The sequence below is a fragment of the Hyperolius riggenbachi genome, chromosome 1 (genome assembly GCF_040937935.1).
Source record: "Hyperolius riggenbachi isolate aHypRig1 chromosome 1, aHypRig1.pri, whole genome shotgun sequence".
Lineage (NCBI taxonomy): Eukaryota > Metazoa > Chordata > Amphibia > Anura > Hyperoliidae > Hyperolius > Hyperolius riggenbachi.
Window position 1 is genome coordinate 519,309,811 of NC_090646.1, and position 19,100 is coordinate 519,328,910.

At 42.1% G+C, this 19,100-nt stretch overlaps 1 protein-coding gene across 5 annotated transcripts in view; it reads left to right on the plus strand.

Moving 5' to 3' along the window:
* Positions 1-19,100, plus strand: part of IFT81 (intraflagellar transport 81) — a 191,389-nt gene that overhangs the window by 15,261 nt on the left and 157,028 nt on the right. For all 5 annotated transcript variants that reach the window (XM_068245244.1, XM_068245251.1, XM_068245265.1 and 2 more), the window contains exon 3: positions 1,222-1,325. In XM_068245244.1, coding sequence (XP_068101345.1) covers positions 1,222-1,325 — 104 coding nt within the window. The remainder of the gene's footprint in view (positions 1-1,221; positions 1,326-19,100) is intronic.

The following is a 19,100-nucleotide window of genomic DNA, read 5'->3' on the forward strand; positions in this document are numbered from 1 at the left end:
GCCAGTGAGGAAGATTGAATTTATGTGGAAAGTCTTTCTCCTAGCCTTTGAATGATTTACTCAAGTATAAACGGAGATCTTTTTGCTCTTAAAATGGCCCCTAAAGCAAAATCTTGGTTTATACTTGGGTCATACATGGTTGCCAGTGGTTCTCCCTCTTTCTGTACAGCACACTTGGTGTCTAGTGATCTCCTCTGTGACTGTCCCATAAAGTGTTCCCTGTTGTCCAGTAGCTGCTTTCCCCATGTCACCTAATTGCTTAGTACAGGCAGTGGAGGCGTTGGAAGAGCATCCCACCGGATCTGGGGCCGGACACACCCTGTGACTCCCCCATGTCTTTGCATTCGCCCTCTAGTGTTTGAACTCGATCTCTAGTTCAGTAAGTTCAAACACTAGAGGGCGAATGCAAAGGAATACGTGGGAGTTGCAGTGCAGGTACACTGTATGGTGGAGGGAGGGGGGACCACTAAACAACAACAATAACAATAACAATAATATTTATATAGCGCTTTTCTCCCTGGGGACTCAAAGCGCTGTGATCCTGCATTATGCAGTCTCAAAGGCTAGGGAAAAGAGGTGAGTTTTTAGCCTTTTTTTAAAGCTGTCCAGAGAGGGAGCCTCTCGTACTGATTGTGGAAGTGAGTTCCATAGAGTAGGGGCTGCGACCACTAGACACTAGGTACGCTGTAAGAGAAAGTGAGGGGAGACCACTAGACACCAGGTATGCTGTATGGAAAAGGGAGGGGGAACTACTAGACACCATGTATGCTGTATAGGGGAGGGGGGACCACTAGACACCAGGTATGCAGTATGAAGGAGGCAGGGGGACCACTACACACTAGGTATGCTGTGGGAGGGAGGGAGTGGTTGAACTACTAGACACCATGTACGCTGTATAGGGGAGACCTGGGTTTCTACCATAGGTTTAAACTCTAGTCGCTCACATTTTCTGGTGTCTGAAGGGAAAACTAAGTACCTCGGTTTATACGCACATTGGTTTATATTCACCTATATACGGTACTTATAAACATCCTGCTACCTACCCAGAAATATAACATCTGTTAAAATGACAAGTGTATTTTTGTTTTGTTTTTTTGTGGCAAGAGATGCATAATATGCAAATAAAAGAATTTAATTTGGTCTCACTCCTGTACATAATATTAATGTAATGAGTGTTAAGTGTCAAAATATTTATATTTCTTTTCACTTTTGTCTTTGTAGCATTCTGTGGATATTCGAGAGGAATTGCCGGATCAAACAGCCAAGAGAATGTTAAACATTCTTGGTATCCTTAAATATAAACCTCCGGGAAATGCAGCAGACATGTAGGTACCAATAATCATCAAAGATTGAGCCTTGCGCTCTACAAGAGCAGTTTTGAATACACTGTTTAGAGCAGTGGTCCTCAAACTAAGGCCTGCAGGCCGAATGTGGCCCCCTGAGCCTTTTTTACCGGCCCCCCACACAAAATGTATTACTTATAGATGTGGTCAGCTACATCTTTAAATATTGGTGGTCCCTATGTAGTATAGCAGTGCTGGCTCCACCCTTCCACATGAAAGCCAGAAAGCTGTAATTTGCTAGTTTCCAATCAAATTCCACATCAGGTGATACTGCTGTCCACTGCAGGTTGTCTCCTGGGTATGCTTCACTGTCTGGCCCGCAAAGACTTCTACATCATTTTATGTATACTCCGGCCCCTCAGCAGTCTGAAGTATATTGACCCAGCCCTCGACCCAAAACGTTTGGGGACCCCTGGTTTAGAGTTACTGCAGCTTCAGTTGTCAAAGTTACAGTACTGTCCATTTGTAGTTCTGTTCAATCAGCTCTGTAGTCCATTATCAAAATCTTCCCTTTTTGTCCCTGTTTAAAGTGGACCTGAATTCTTGCACAGGGCAGAAGGAAAACAGAGAAATGCACCCTGTATATATTTAGAGAGTTTAGCCTAATTCCCTCCTATTTGTGAATAATTGTAAGTTGTAATTTGATCATCCTGCTGTGTCAGCTGACGGCAGAGGAGCTAATTGGTAAATACAGGATGTTAATAGTATATCTGCTTCCATGAAAGCAGGAAGTAGACACACTGCATATTTATTGCAAGACTTTATTCATCCGTAAGGCTTCGTTCACATTGCGTTGCCTTCACGCTGTCGCCCGCGTTGATCGATATTTTTTTCTCTTTTTTTCAAAACGCTCTGCTCTGCGTGTTATAAGTGCTTTTATAAGCCCTTTAGCAGAGCTTTTATTTAATTCAGAAAGTGAGTACTTTGCCCTGGGAATGAATAAATACAAAGTATTTATTCATTAAAGCGCTGGGGAAATTGTTATATAAAGCGCTTTATCAAGCGCTTTGCGATTTCCCTATACCTTCCATTCAGGGCAAATCGCCCTGAAAATGGTACATGCAGCGCTTCTGTCAGCAGCAAGCAAATGGAACGCCCCAATGACAACTATCCCATTGGAAAGCATAGTATAAGCGCTTTTAGGGTGATTTGTACAAATTGCCTGCGTTTAAAAAATCCAAAAAATGCCTCTAGTGTGAACAAGCCCTAACAAAGAATTGTTTTTTTCTTTAAAGTTTGTTCTGCTGTTGCATATCTTTTTAAGGAAAACTTGCCTATATTTGTGGCTAATATGCTGCCTGCTGCTCTGGTCTCATTGTGTTATGACACAGAAGGGATCTCCCTCCCCCACAGCCACATCATGAATTGCTTATGATCATTAGAAGACCAAAGTTATCTCTGTGCGTAATACACTGGTACAGGGCATGTATATGAGCAAGCAGGTGTCTTCTTTTGGTAAGAATGCTAGTTCTGATTATTGTGTGTAGCTGTATAGTTCTCTTCATCTGTCATGATGTAAGTAAAATGAGCAGCATGATGATGACATTTTAAAGGACCACTATCGTGAAAAATGGTAACATTTTAAAATGCATAGTTATAAGAAGTACATTTCTCTTACTGTAAAATTCCCCATAAATTACTTTTCTCCTATGTCACTGTCTCTTACAAGAAGGCAGTAAAAAAAATCGGACGTGTTTTGGACTAGTCCATCTCCTCATGGGAGATTCTCAGAATTTCATTTAAGCTAAGGTCACAGTGGGACGTTAAAGTTGCATGTTAAAACAAAATGTAACGCGGAATAGCGCACTACAATGGAAAATCAATGCGCCATTCACTGTGCACACGTTGCGTTGGTGCACGTTAAGTAAAAGTACTGCATGCAGTGCGTTATACACGTTATTAGCTGTGTTAGACATGCTCAGTAATGACTTGGAAGCATACTTTTCATTGCCTGTATGCTCTACTGTATCTGCTGTATGTGATGGTAATTCTGCATTGCAACTTTTTTTTTGGCACGTTGTAAGTTTTGGGTTGCGACTTTAACATCGCATCAAACCGCAACAACCCTCTGTGAATCTAGCCTCATTCACTTCAAAAGCGCTCTGTGGAAAGGCTCTACTGAAGGACTTGCTTTCACACTCTTTTGGCAGCTGAACTAATAAAATAAAGGAGACTCTGAGAATCTTATGAGTAGATGGACTAGGCCAATACCTGTAAGATCTATCAAATGCCAACTGTAAGTGACAGCAACATAGGAAAAAAAACAATTTATACTGCATTTTGTATTCTGGAAAAATGCACATAATTTACATATGCATACATTTGCTTTTTGCATTTTGTAAATCAGAGGTGATCTTCCATGTCTGTAAAGTGCAGAGGTGCTGATGTAAGTGTTGTCCAGCTCTTTATTTTTCCTGGATTGGAAAGAGCTCTTTGAACTTAATCTGGGCTGTGACACACAACGTTGGCATACATGAAGACCATTGCATCTTATTGGGATTGTTGTACATGATTACTGGAGTAAAACTGAAGCTGTTCATAACATTTAGTCAAGTTTGATCATTCATTTACTAGTAGGGATGGTCATTGAAAGGCACATTATTCCAATTTAATACAGGATCATTTTGCATACACATTTATGCAGCTTAAAAACGGACCAATTAAATTGGACCTGTACTCTTGTGCAGGACAGAAGGAAAGCATACAGAAATGCAACCTGTATGTATTTAGAGAGTTTAGAGTTGTAATTTGATCTCTTCCCTATGTCACATGACTGTCACGGCAGATAAGCTCATTTGAAAGCACAGGCTGCTAGCGATATGTCTGCTTCCATGGATCAGGAAGTAGAAACAGTGCAGATCTATTGTAGGATTTGTATCAGCTGTAACAAAGAAATGTTTTTTTTGGTTTTTTTTCAAAAAAAGTCTATAATGCTGTTGTGTATCTTTTAGAGCAGAGAGGACGTTCTGAGTTCAGGTCTGCTTTAAATCTCCTCAAGGTGGAATTTATTTAGTCTATTTTCGAGCTGCACAAATTTGCGCACAAAATTGGCATAAATCTTGTATCAACTTAGAAGTATTTACATCTTGTTGACCATCTCTATCCACTAGTAAATAAAATGAGATGAGATTGTGCTTTACTAGTTCCTGGGCTATAAGGTGTGACACTTCCTCATGTAGGGAAAGTAATACTACAGCGAAGCTTATGTGAACAAAGTAAAGATTTCCCATTGCCCCAAACAATCAGTCTTTTTTTTTTTTTTTACTTGAAAGATAAACAAGGGGCTGGTGGTAGCTGCTCCATTTTCTGTTCAGGTCTGTTTTCTTCACCTTTGTAAACCCCATCCAAATGTCTAAATGGATGAGTTGTAGTACCAGTTTCTTCCAGGAGATGGTGCAATATAATATTCTGAAATGAGTTGAAGCTGAAAGTCTGTGATTTTAGAGAATACTGTATCACTATACAGGGCTACCCATGGTAATAATATGTAGGATTTTACTTTTTCTTATTGGAACAGCCATAAAATAAACATGCAGTTCAATATACGTAGATGCTGTTATTGTTTTTCTTCTGGAAATGATAGGTACGTGCCTCTGGCTGTAATCTGCTCTCAGCCACTCAAATGGAATGCTAGCATCACAGTGTAGTGTAGTAAGAAAAAAACGTATTCTTGAAGAATACTGTGCCTGGTTATGTGGCTGTGATATTGGAGACCTTGTTAATGAGCTAATAAAGTGCAAAACCTGCAGCTCATACCTTTCTGTGGATAGTATAAATCCTTTAGTATGAGCCTTAGGCCAGGGACCCACTACGAATTTAGTGATTGTGGTTTGCGGCATTTTGAGGCTTCTGTTTAGCAATTGCGTCTTTTGTCCCTGTAAATAAAGTTTTACTCACTGAGTATCCAGATGTCCGCCTTCCATCTGTAGCCCCGGCCCCTAGAGGAAGAGGGCATAGGTGCCTCTGTAGGACCAATCAGAGAAGAGCCTGTGACCTCTTCTGCTAGGGGGGATGAGCTACGAATGGAAGGTGAACATCAGGATACTCGTAAGTGTAACAAACATTATTTAAAAAATGAAACATTAGGCCCCCAAATCACCGCAAAATCGCTTGGAAAAGTGTTTTTTCAGTGCTTCTATACTTTGCATTGAGCGCAAACACACCCAGAATGCTGCATGTCCTGCGATTGCAATTTTCCTAATCGCATTCACACTAGTGGGTTAAACCCCATTACAATACATTGGCAAAGCATTTTTTGGAAACGCCGGCGTTTGTCAGCAATCCTCTATTTGTTCAAAAGACTTCACCTCTGGTATCCTATCACCTATTTATTTGCTGACCTACATATTGAAAACCATTCCAAATCAATGTTTATATTCCTGTGTATAATATAACTCCATTCCTTATTAACATAGCATGGGTTCACCTTCCCCCTAGAGCCACTGTTGATGCAGTCAGACATGTTTAGCTGGCTAAGTTCAGATCACGTTTTCTATTGATGGATGAGTCAGTGGGTCAGAGCCCTATTTACATTTTGGTGGTAAATGAATCTGTGATGCAAAGTCATCAGGGTTTGGACTTTGCAATCAAATTAATATGTGATATAAACTTGTAGGCAATAAGGAAGCAGGCGAAACTGCGGTAGGGAACCACCGCTCTTCCTCATGGGACGCCACGCCGCCACCCAGCAGCGCAACACCCAGTGACGGTTGTGACATCTGCCACTCGATCTGGTGGCCCGTCTGGGTCGGCTCACCAACTGGCCAGGCCCTACACTCTCCGGTGCCCGGAGTTGGTGCACGCACACACTGGAGGAATCCCTTGGAAGCTACACTCTGACAGCCCTGCATCGCCCCATTGGATTCAGTGAACTGTCCTAGGAGTGGGTGAGATGCACGTTAGAGCAGTGTACTGTTTGCCTCGTGTCAAGTTAAGCTGAGTTGACACATGCTTTGTGATATACAGGGAGATCCTGGTTGCCAACCGCTGTTTTGAAGTTGTTATACTCAGACCGAGGTGGCTTTTCATGTGACTACTGCTGACAGTCATACCACGCACCTGCTTTGATGTGCTACTTTGATGTGCTGCCAATACTAATATCAACTGCTTTTGATGGAATCTGACTGCCATTGCTATATAAGTGTCTAGATCTGTTGCTACCATTGACACCAACTGCTTCCCAACTAACCTGATTACCACCGTTGTGTCCTGATCTGAATTTGCTGCTGTTACTAACATTGATTGCTTTCAGTCAATTTGACAACCGACGCAAGTGGTTAGGTATAGAGTATGATCGAGGAGCAGCCCATTCACTATAACGACCTGTTGCAAACCAGCTAAGATCCTTCTTTCTAGCCCCCAAGTACTTCTTGTGTGTGTGTGTGTGTGGAAGGTGCACCGTTGAGTGGGGTGTGCTTTGCATGTGTGGCGGGGTGGCCATCCCATGCGTTTTTAATTTGTAGATTACTGATGAATTTCACAACATTAATAAAGCTATCACTTTTGTAACTTTCTAAATCGATTGTGGACAATGTATTTCTTTATGACACACATGTCAGCTCTATTGAACCACTTCAAACTTTGAGTAAATATATGCTTTTTTCTGAGGTCTGATAAATCTCATTCACTGAAGCCATAACACATGTGCCTTAAAATTAGGTTAAGATTAGATAAGTGACCTTATTTATTTTAGTTCATTTTAAGCAATATTGGTTGCCTGGCAGTGTTGCTGATCCTGTATGCTGTAGGTTAATATCAAGGGTTTGTTGTGCGGTGGTGGCCCCACTTCTCTGCTAGTGAGGGAATGGGCAGTTGGAGGAACGGTGGCATAGATAGCAGTCTGCTCGTACAGCCTATATGAAATCCTTCCACATATGTGTGCTATGAAGTCCTACCTGAACCATCTATTAAAATAATATGAATACGTACAACATTCAGGCAAGTAGCATTTTTAAAAGGAATTCTGTGTTGGAACCTGCCATATTCTTCTCAATTCAGGTTTCTTGTAAAACATTTGGAAACATTATCAGTTAAACCATATATACAGTATTACCATATACTATATAAATACCCCAGTCTGGATTTCTCAAACATAAAATGTATATACTTGTGTATAAGCCTAATTTTTCAGCGCGAAAAATGTGCTGAAAAGTTACCCCCTCGGCTTATATGCGGGTCAGGGGAGCAGGTTTTGTTACTGTCAGAGAAGCTTAAAGGAACACTATCGATTTACATTTTTTTTTTTTTCAATTGAGATAGGGATTGTTTGGGAAGTGCTGCTAAGTACTGGTGTATACATTTCACTAGCAACCACTTTGTTTACTGTTATCAAAATACTTTCAAACTTTGCTGATGAACTGACAGAATGAGCTATGAGGGGAGGGGAAATTCCCCTCACACTTGATCAGTTAACCCTGTGTGTAACGCTGTGTGTGAGAGAGAGAAAGCTTCCAACAGTTGCAGCTTCTGTGTCCTGTGGTTCTGACTGAAGTGTCACAGCTTTTCATACTGTTTTTGCTTTCAGAGAAAAATACTCTGTAGTCTGATATGCAACACTGACTGTGCATTGAAGCAGACACCCCTTCTGCAATTGATTTGTCCCAATAAAGCTAAATCCTACCCTCAATAAGTTGAAGCTTTTGCTTTTGATATTTAACATGAAAAGTAGGAAAATGTTTACACAGCTACTTAGACATTATTTGTACATGCCATTTTAGAACACTTGTGTATTGATAGTATTTCTTTAAGGATTGTGCACTAGCGATCCTGCTCTTGCCAGCTGGCTCCCTGCTATGTCCATGACCCCCATCCCCTGCAACATGGTGTGCAGAGTGTGCTGCTCAAGACTACCTGTGTCCCTTGGCTTGTGAATCGGAGTTTCAGTGGTGCAATGATCGGGAACTCTTCCTGTGTGGCAATCGCTGTGTCTCATATCTATGACATCTTAAGACACCGCTGTATCATCCTTGGGGCACATCTGGCTTTGGGGAAGGGGGCTAACTTGCACTGGGGGCACATCAGGCTACTGTGGAGGGGGCTATACTGGATAGGGAGCTTATATGCGAGTCTCTCTTTCCTGGTTTCTGAGGGAAAAGTGGGTACCTTGGCTTATACACGGGCTGGCTTATATGCGTTTTATATATGGGTAAATTTTTCACATTGGAAAAAAAAATATTGTGTATTGATTATTTATCAGAGCTATACAGTATTAGTCTGGAGTATGTAGCCATAAGCATGAGCAAAACAAAGAGCAGCTCTTCTCAAATGACGAGGAAAAGATTGCAGCACTTTCACACAGGACACATTATATTACAATAATGTGATGCTGATTCCTTTTCTGAGTCTCAGACTGAAAACTCATAAGTTCCCTTATACAGTTCTTCTTGTTCCTGTGATTATACGTAATGCTAATCACAATAGGATACGGGATGTTCTGAGGACCTAAGTATTAGTCTCTTTACCACCTTTGGATTTTACTTTAACCAGTTCATCCCCAAGTGGTTTTTACCCTAACGGACCAGAGCAAATTTCACCTGTCAGTGCTCCTCCCTTTTATTCCCTAATAACTTCATTACTACTTATCGCAACAAAATGATCTATACCTTTGTTTTTTTCACCACCAATTAGGCTTTCTGTGGGTAGTACATGTTGCTAAGATTTTTTTTATTCTAAATGTGTTTTAACGGGAAAAATAAGAAAATAATGGAAAAAATTCATTCAATTCATGGAAGTATAAGTTTATTTATTTTATTAATATTGTGTATAAGTGTATGTATGTGTAATTTTACTTTTTGGCCACAAGATGGCGCTAGGGAACACATTCCCATTTTAATAGGAGGGGCTCACTTTTTTTTTTTTATTTATACATTTGGTTACACTGTGCCAGCTTCCTGTTTTATGAATGGACGCGGCCGCTGTTCGCGGTCACGTCCATTCATTCCAGGCATTGCGATTGGGTAGAGGACCGCTCGGTCCTCTTCCCCAATCACGGAATGCGGTGATCCGACAGTAAACTGCGGCGGGAGTAGTGCGGATTGTCGGCAGGAGCGAGCAACTTATTAAAATTTCCTGTTGCCGTTAACAGGGTAAAACAGGACGTTTTAATAAGTCAGATTGCCGTTAATAGGTTAAAAAGAAAATGTTTACAAACACACAAGGTTATCCTGCGCTCCAAAACCGGGTCACACAATCACAGATTATTCCCCTTTGAAAGTTCCAGCAATGCAGCGCTCCAATAGTGGGGTGGTTGGCAAACGACTAGAAAAAGAAGGAGCGCGCCATAGTGCATTAAACGTTTCAGGGGGTATTTATTGACACATACAAGTTGTACTTACAAACATGCAGGTTAAAAGCGCATATCAGCGGACAGCCAGCCGCTTCCCTCAGTGGTGGAGTGAAGCACGCTGTGGCCAGCAGCGTGATTTTCCGATGTCCTGAACTCCGTCTTGCTGGGGGGGTGGGCGTGGCTGAATTCAGTAAGCGTGTGACGTCACACGCTTACTGAATTCAGCCACGCCCACCCCCCCAGCAAGACGGAGTTCAGGACATCGGAAAATCACGCTGCTGGCCACAGCGTGCTTCACTCCACCACTGAGGGAAGCGGCTGGCTGTCCGCTGATATGCGCTTTTAACCTGCATGTTTGTAAGTACAACTTGTATGTGTCAATAAATACCCCCTGAAACGTTTAATGCACTATGGCGCGCTCCTTCTTAAAAAAAAATGTTTATTAGCTAAAATGAAGAAGGGATTGAATTTTTGGCAACTGCAATAAAAATCCAGCAGATATTCTTTCCCATCTCCATTCTTTAAAGTGACACTGAAGTGAAAAAAAATTGATATAATGAATTGTATGTGTAGTATGGATGATTAATAGAACATTAGTAGCAAAGAAAATAGTCTCATATTTTTATTTTCAGTTATATAGTTTTTTATAACATTGCATAATTCTCTAATATTTGCAATTTACACATTACACTCAGCATTCTAAACGATCTCACAGAGCAGGCTAGTGAACCTTTGAACTTTACTGTGCAGAAAAGCAAAATACAGTGGCAGACACTTGAGATAATATGCTTCAGAAGACCGAGCACTCCTCGACTTTGAAAGTCTTGGAGCTTGGACAAGCTCTTAGATAACAACTGGAGTTTTTTTTTTTAATTCTTCCTGTACTAGAAACAATATTAGACTCATACCTCTGCTGCTAATGATTTATTTCTTAAAGTGACTCTGGAGCGAACAAAATTGCTATTTTTTTTACTTGCTAGTTCGCTTCAGAAGTCTCATTAGGTGTAAAATGCCCGCCACAAAACGAGCACTTTAGAACCCCCCAAATCCCCGGGAAAACATCCACGACCAACTTGGTCGTGGATTCTGCTGCCCTGAGAGGCAGAGAGCTTTCTGCTGTAGCTCTGCCTCTCCTGCCGTCAATCGCCGCACGGATCTCCGCCTCTCCCCGCTCCTCTCTGTGAAGGAAGAGTGAGAGGGGCGGGGAAAGGTGGCGATCCGCGGCGATTGACATCAGGAGAGGCAGAGCTTTCCAGGAGCCTTCCAGATCCGGATTGCCCCCCGGGGATTTGGGGGGTCTAAAGCGCTCGTTTTGCGGCGAGGATACAGCGGTTTAGATCTAATGAGGGGACTGAAGTGAACCATACACTGGTTGATTTCAGCCATCAATTGATCGATTCTATAGACGCGATCGATCAAAAAAAAGATTTTATCAGTCGATCAATTGATTTGCAGCCGATTTCAAACGATTTCGATCAATTTGATCTATCTGACTGGATGGAAAATCTAGGTTGATCTGCTGCTGGCAGCAGATCGATGGCCCATAGAGTTGCATTGGAGCTAATGGTCCAATAATGCATTTAGATCGATTTACAATAAATTTCATTCTGAAATCTATTGGAAATCTGTTCCTAGAGTGTGGCGCACATCAGATAGATTCCTGTCAGATTCCACTTGACAGGCACCTGACAGAAATCTATCTGATGTTTGAATCTCCTGCAAATCTTGAAGTGTATGGCCAGCTTAGATGTACTACATATCCAAATCATTATATAATAAGGTTATTTTGACTTCAGATTCCTTTTAAAGTATGCCTAAAGTGAGAGGGATATGGAGGCTGCCATATTGATTTTCTTTTCAAACAATATCAGTTGTCTGTTGATCTTTGGCTGCAGTAGTATCACACATCTCAATCAAGCATGCAGCTAATCCAGCCCCTCTTCAGCCAGAGCACCTGATCTGCTGCATGCTTGTTCAGGGTCTACGGCTAAAAGTATTAGATGCAAAGGATCATCCAGACAAATGGGCAATCTGCATTGTTTAAAAGGAAATAAATATGACAGCCTTCATATCCTTCTCATGTCAGGTGAGCTTTAAGGGTGTTTTGGGAGACCATGTCCCTGGTGAATAGGTTACCTGCCCTCCCTCTGGTAACATTCTGTACTGGGACAGAAAGACATGAAAACTCTCTAAACGTACCGTATTCTACAGAAACCAATTAAAAAAAAATAAGTTTGGCTGTAGCTAACTAATGTGCAGACGGTCTGAAAGCAGAATGTGTTGTTGCCGTTGTTGTCCTGCTTCATAGCAGAAGTTGAGGCACTAGTTGTAACTAAGCTTTGTGTAGGAGGTGTAATTCTAATGGCCTTTCAAAAACCAAGTCTGTTTTTTGAGACCGTGCCAGCTTTTGCTTAAAATAAATGAAAAATCACCCGAAGTTGTGCCCCTTATTGCTGTACTTTCAGTGTAGGAAATGCATGTGTGAGCTCACCAGTTTCAGCAGTTGGGATTCCACCCCATCCACTAAAGGGGATTTTTATAAAGGATCATTAAACTTTATTTTCACTGCAGAGAGCTGTCTTCACTGTGCTCCCCACCTTTTCCGCTGAAGTTATGCTGGGAATACATACGTATTTTCCAGCATATAAGACGACCCCCAACTTCTCCAGTTAATTATACATTTTGGGATATATTCGCCATATAAGACTAACCCTTTTGACTGTTGTACATTTGTATACTGTACTGTATGTACTGGTGCTATACTGTATAAACATGTACAGATTCTGGTGCTGTACTGTATATGGTTCCCAGTATACAACAACCAGCCAATCGTGGCAAGCGATGTAACTTACCGGCAATTGGCTGGTTGTTGTATACAAAGCCTGCTTGGATTGGGCAGCTATCCCTGTCTCCAAGACTATCAGAGCAGTAGCACAAACATGCCTCTTTCACCAGTCTGGCCCACCCTTGTATACTATTACCTCCTTCTCTGCCTCTCAGATCTCGCACATGGGCTCCTGCGCAGCTTCACTGCAGTCCTCAGGAGCAAGGTCTGAGAGGCAGAGAAGGAGGTATGGTAATAGGATACAAGGGCGGGCCAGACTGGTGAAAGAGGCGTGTTTTTCTGGGCACAGCTACTTTTTTTTTTTTTTTTTTTTTCCTATACCACGGGCATCCCAGACGCCTGCAGCTTGCTCAGCCCTTCACTTACACCATCTTAGTGAGGTGCCCCCTCACCTCATCATCGGGACCGAGTTAAGTCACTTCTTTCCAGGAATCCTGGTGAGTGGTTTTTCTTCTACCATACTTGTACAGCACCGCTCCTTGCTGCTTTCAAACGGCCGCCGCATACGGCTGGGATGCAACCACGGATGTTTTTGAGCTCCCCCCACCATATGTGGTAACCGCAGATTTTCCAGTCCGGCTAGGAAGTTTCAGCACCGGCCTTATAAGACGATTGGGATTGGCTTACAATGAAGACAGGGCCAGGGGCCAATGAAAACGGCTCCTGACTGGCTCACAGAGCTCTGCCGTCATAGAGACGGCAGGGCAAGTGTATTGCGGCGGGGAGAAAACGGCACGATCGACAGTAACGCCGGGGATGCCCAATTCAGCAGGACTTTGAATCTACGTCCAGTCAGAGTGGCAGCACCACCTGCTAGATGTAGATTCATACTGCGTCTGTCCCGAACCAGTTAAGAAACTCTGCTTTATGTGAGTCCATGGGATCAGAGCTGAACCTTTCTTCTCAGGAAGCTGCCGTTCATGTGCCGATCATGTGCTTCAAAATTCAGTTGCGTTTTGGAGGTACAGTATTGTGCAAAAGATTTAGTCAGGAAAGTAAAAATGCATCTGTCATCAGCCGGCCTATGCTTGCTTGCATGCTGCAGCTTGACCAGCGCTCAAAGGAATTATCCCCATTAGGGGGAAGCAGCTGCTGTGTGCATGGTGTTTGCTGCTGTGTGATAGTCAGGCAGACTGGGCTTGGGTGCATGGACTCCATGCACACAAGCCTAGATTGGACATCTATGGGGGATGTGGAGTGGCTCCTTGGTTTTTAATGTATTAAAGAGAATCTGTACTGTAAAATTCTTACAATAAAAAGCATACCATTCTATTCATTATGTTCTCCTGGTCCCCTCTGTGCTGTTTCTGCCTCTCCCTGCTGCAATCCTGGCTTGTAATTGCCAGTTTTAGGCAGTGTTTACAAACAAGACATAGCAAGTGATACCCTGAGAGTAGCTCAGTGTGTGAGTCATACAGAGTGTGCAGGGTGCCTGAAGAGGGTGTGTATAGCTTCTATCCAATCACAAGCAGCACAGCACATTCCAGCCTGACTGCCTCAGCCTGACAGAGCTGCCAGAGGAGAGAAGATTAGACCATATAACAGAGATAATACAGCCACTGTGCAAATAGGAAAGGCTACAGTAAGACAGAGCACATTAGAACAGCTATAGGAACATATAGGATAGAAGAACTAAGGCTCAAAATGTTGTTATAGAGTCTCTAGGTTCTGCGCAGAAACAGTTTTTACCGCTATCTGTGGATTGGTTCCTAAGAGGAGTATACCTGTAACGTTTTATTAATCGTGCAATAAAGAGATGAATATTGGACTAGGATGACACGGTGTCTATGGCCAATTTATAAAATTATTTTAATTTTTGACGTAAAAATGCTTTCACAACTATACATTGTAATTGTTTAATCATAGTAATTTACAAAATGCAAATTGAGGTAAAAGAAGAATAATCTAAGTTAAATCAGTATTTGGTGTGATTACAAAACAATACTAATTCTTAGTCTGGTGTATGATTAACCAGTTATACCAAACAGGTGCTAATGAGAATCATTTTGATATGTAGGTTGAAATAAAGTAAGAAACTGCAACAAAAAGAGCCATGTATGAAGCTTATAACTGAGTGAGAACCAGCCAAACTCTGCTACCAGTGTTATGCTTAAAAGTTTTAATGACTAGCAGTACATTGGCCATGCTATTATTATCTACCATGCCATTGGCAGTAATGACATGCTATGGAGTAGAAGTGGCCGATTACAATTCCTGAGCATTCCTTTTTTTTATGGCATTCTATAGAACACTAACAACGCCACTATCCAATTCATCTTTAGACTCTGTCAATATAAATGACTAAAAACATTGTTCCATATCAGATCAACTTAGCTGTCTAGGAATACATTACTTTGATTTAGGTCTGTGGATGTGACAGTCTGCATTAAACTAAGTTAAAATACAAGCTAGTTAGGATGTATGGCATGATGTTTGGTATAAGTTTCTTAATATTCGTTCTACTCTAAAAAGGGTGCTTTCTCAGATGTGGCAAACCGTTTTAAGAATGCTGGATAGCGTCTTCCACTAATGTAGAGTTCAGGGTTCTATATTGTCACAAAATGCATCTGCTGGTGAATTTCCTGAACTATTGATGAACTTCCTCCATTTCGCCAGCAGATGTCATCTGTGTCCTCAGAGTTTGAAACTGCTTGCCACCAGCAGAGGTCTCACTCACAAGAACTGTTATTGCAGATTTAATGAGGGCAGCTCTGTGATCACCTGGACTCTGTCATCTGACTTTCTTGGACACTATTTAAAGAGAACCAGAGATGAAGCACCCTCATGTATTTTATTACATTTATCAGTGGGAACATGACAGTATACACCTACCCTGCTTTTAGTTTCATTGTTATCTTCTTAATTAGTCTATTAGCAACTGTGATAAGAATCCACCGACTATTCAGTCGAGGTTTGACCTGGAATCATTATAGCTGAGTCACTCTTCTGTGGAGTGCTTTCAAGCCCAAGCCTTCCCCCTCCTGGCTTAGATCTTCTGCTTTGCATACTGAGAGCTGTGATGACTGGGAGGGGCTGCTGCTCCTGAGAGAGAAGCTCTGTGGCTGTAATATGATCTCTGTGTGCACTAGATTCTCATAGGAATGAAACTGCAGTTATTATCAGTGACACTTCCTACAGGCAGATCATACCAATATGAAAGCACATAGATGAAAGGCTGCATTTAGCCTAGATAGCAGCATAGTCTCATATAGCCTAGACAGCACATCCAGAACAACTCATATAACCCGGAAGGAGAAGGGATATGAGCCGGCGGCCATATTTGATTTTTCCTGGAGCAATAATGGATAAAAACACTCAAAAAGGCACACCAGAGCGGCAAAATTATCAGGTAGAGCATTTATTCTTTACAAGCTATCAACTGATATGTTTATTTTGTGTGAAACGTTCATCTCTGGTTCCCTTTAAAGAGAACCCGAGGTGTGTTTAAAGAATGTTATCTGCATACAGAGGCTGGATCTGCCTATACAGCCCAGCCTCTGTTGCTATCCCAAACCCCACTAAGGTCCCCCTGCACTCTGCAATCCCTCATAAATCACAGCCATGCTGTGCGGCTGTATTTACATCTGTAGTGTCAGTCTCAGCTGCTCCCCCGCCTCCTGCATAGCTCCGGTCCCTGCCCGTGTCCCTTCCCTCCAATCAGCAGGGAGGGAAGGGATGCAGGCGGGGACTGGAGTTCTGCAGGAGGCGGGGAGAGCAGCAAACTGACACTATAGAGATAAACACAGCCAGCTCTGACAAGCTGTTTGTCAGCAGCATGGCTGTGCTTTATGAGGGATTGCAGAGTGCAGGGGGACCTTAGGGGGGTTTGGGATAGCAACAGAGGCTGGACTGTATAGGCAGATCCAGCCTCTGTATGCAGATAATATTCTTCAAACCCACCTCGGGTTCTCTTTAAGCTGCCTCAACAGACCACTCTGTGCTAGCTCATCAATGTCTGATCCTGAATCAAAGTCTGTTCCTGATCCTGAGTTCTAGCCTTCTGGTCTTGTATCCTGTCTTGAGTCTTAGCCTTGTATCTGCTCTGATCGTGTTTGACCTGTTTTCTGTATTTTGACTAACCCTTTGCCTAAGCGATTTGTATCTTGTTTGTATCTCTGGTTTGACCCTGCATGTTTGACGTTCCGTTGCCTGCCGATTATAATTCTGATGCTCTGTCTCTGTATATAATGTATATGATTCTCATGTATATATATTAGTCAGGTTTGGGGTTCAGTGTGCACACTATATTGTTATGCTGGGATACCTTTGCATATTATCCTATATGCAGGGGGTCCATAGCATCTGCAATACCTGATATATTCTGCTTATGTGTTTAGTTTCCAGTTGCACCATTGCTTATATTACTTGCCTGACGTCTGCATGATTCTCTGCATAAACTTAATACTAATTGTTTATGCATCCTGATAGAGTAATTCTCTGCATAAACTTAATGCTAATTGTGCATGCATTCTGATGGTCAGATTCTCTGCATAAACTTAATCTTGTTTATGCGTCCTGTTTGATTCTCTGCATGATCTTAATGCTGATTGTTTGTTTGTAAGCTGTGTAACTGTTTAGTTGCATAACTCTGTGCATGAACTTAATGTGCAACATTTATGCTGATTACAATAAATCTTTGTTTATTCCTTTAATTCCAGTCTCAGTGTTTCTTGCATACTGACAGAGCAATCTTCCTTGCGATTCCCTTGCATTGCACACCAATGCAACAGAATCATGACATATATAGTGCTGTATAAGAGACAATCTGTAGTACATACAACTGCAGAACCAGGGCAGTTTCTAGGCTAAATTGCTCCCAGGACAAGGGTGTAAAAATTGCGATGTAGATCTGCCTACCGTACTTACTAGTGACCAGCCACTAATTCTTCCATTCGGCTGCACCGCATGTCACCAGCTCCCTAGCAGTTATGTCCTTCTGCCTGTGCCCCCCTTCTTCTACTTGCCGGTCTGCGCCCAGGGCGGTCGCACTGGCCAAGAAACTGCCTGTGCAGTACTAATAAATGAAAATACAGAGATTTCACAATTGAACAGCTCATTCTGTAAATGTTACACAGAGGTGGCATAATGAGACCTATACAGTAGAGTGTCAGTTATCTGGCACCAAGAGGGATTGGCTGATGCCGGATAAGTGTGCTTTCTGGTTGCTTTAGACTTTAAAATAGCCCTTGCTAATACAGTACTATACCCCATTCTGTATACATACATGAACTCTGTATTAAAGTAAACTTGTAATGAAAAAGTGCCCCTATGGGGTACTTCTCTCGGGAGGGGGAACCTTCTGGATCCTAATGAGGCTTCCCCCGTCATTTTCAGCTTTTGGGATCCAGCGCCTGCAGCCCCTGAAAATCCACCAACAAGCTTGTCAGTGGTACGTGCAGGCACAGTAGTGGCTGCAGCATAAGGCAATATTTTCTGAGCTGGGGTGTACACGGATATGCCTACATTAGAATCATGCAGTGTGCTAAATAAGTAGTGGGAAGCCACTAGATTTCTCAGATCCTCCTGGTGTGTACCGTTTCATTGCTGAACATAATAGACAAGGGCATGTTGAATATGCTGTCTTGACCATACTCCCATCTGAGTAGAAGCTTCTTCATACTGGGCTTGCGTGAGTAAATTTTGCAAATGCCCAGTAGAATTAAACTGCTTGTGCAAGCCTTCTTTTCTCTACTGGGCATGTGCAGACCATACTCGCACATGCCTAGTACTGAAGGCTTGGAAGGGTACTGTATGTACATGAATAGAGTTCCAGGCAACAGTGAGGGTATGTCAGAGGATCTGGAAAGCTTCTGGACCACGCAGATGCTTGGGTAAGTATCTAACTTTTAACTTCATTTTCCTGACAAATTTGTTTTAAACTGACGATCTGTGAGAAATGGCAAAGGATTGTAAAAATTAAGATGAATGCCCTAGGATCATCTGAAAAATGCAGAAGAAAAGTAACAAATTTCCCCTTTAGACAAAGCCAAGTCTGGTGCCAGGTCAGAGGACCTCCGCTGTAAATTTCAAAGTGAAAAAGAGGCAGAATTACACTTCCTATGATTGTTCACCCTCCTCTTCCTTTTTTTTTTTCTTCACCCGATACGTTTGACTTCTTTAGCAAGCAGCAGGGAAACACTGTGGCAGCTCTGGAATGCAACATACTGTGACTGGCACTGCACTTCTTCTCTCTTTAACTCTACTCTCTATGATGGGGTGGTTCAAAGTGACCGGTAGAAGCAGAGTACTTCTCAGGCTACACTGAGGCTCCTCCCACACACAGATGAACAGACAGTCTTTGGAAAGACAAAAACTTGTGTCTTTATGACACAAATGGACTTCTAGACATATTTTCCTGCTACCCTATTATAACTTCTGCTGCCTGTGCTGATACCGTAGTATATGTTTTATTTTTACACTTTACCAAAATTTACCATAAAATGACTTAAATTCATCTGTAAATATAAAACGCCAGACTTTACAGTGCTAATTTGGGTACTACAGTAGATGGGGAACTAGTGCAGAGGGGAAAAAAACCCTGAAATACTGATGGTTACAGTGAGTTTTTTAGTGGGAGCCCAGTGATACAGTCTTCCATAATGGACAACAATATCTCTACTCTTATCTT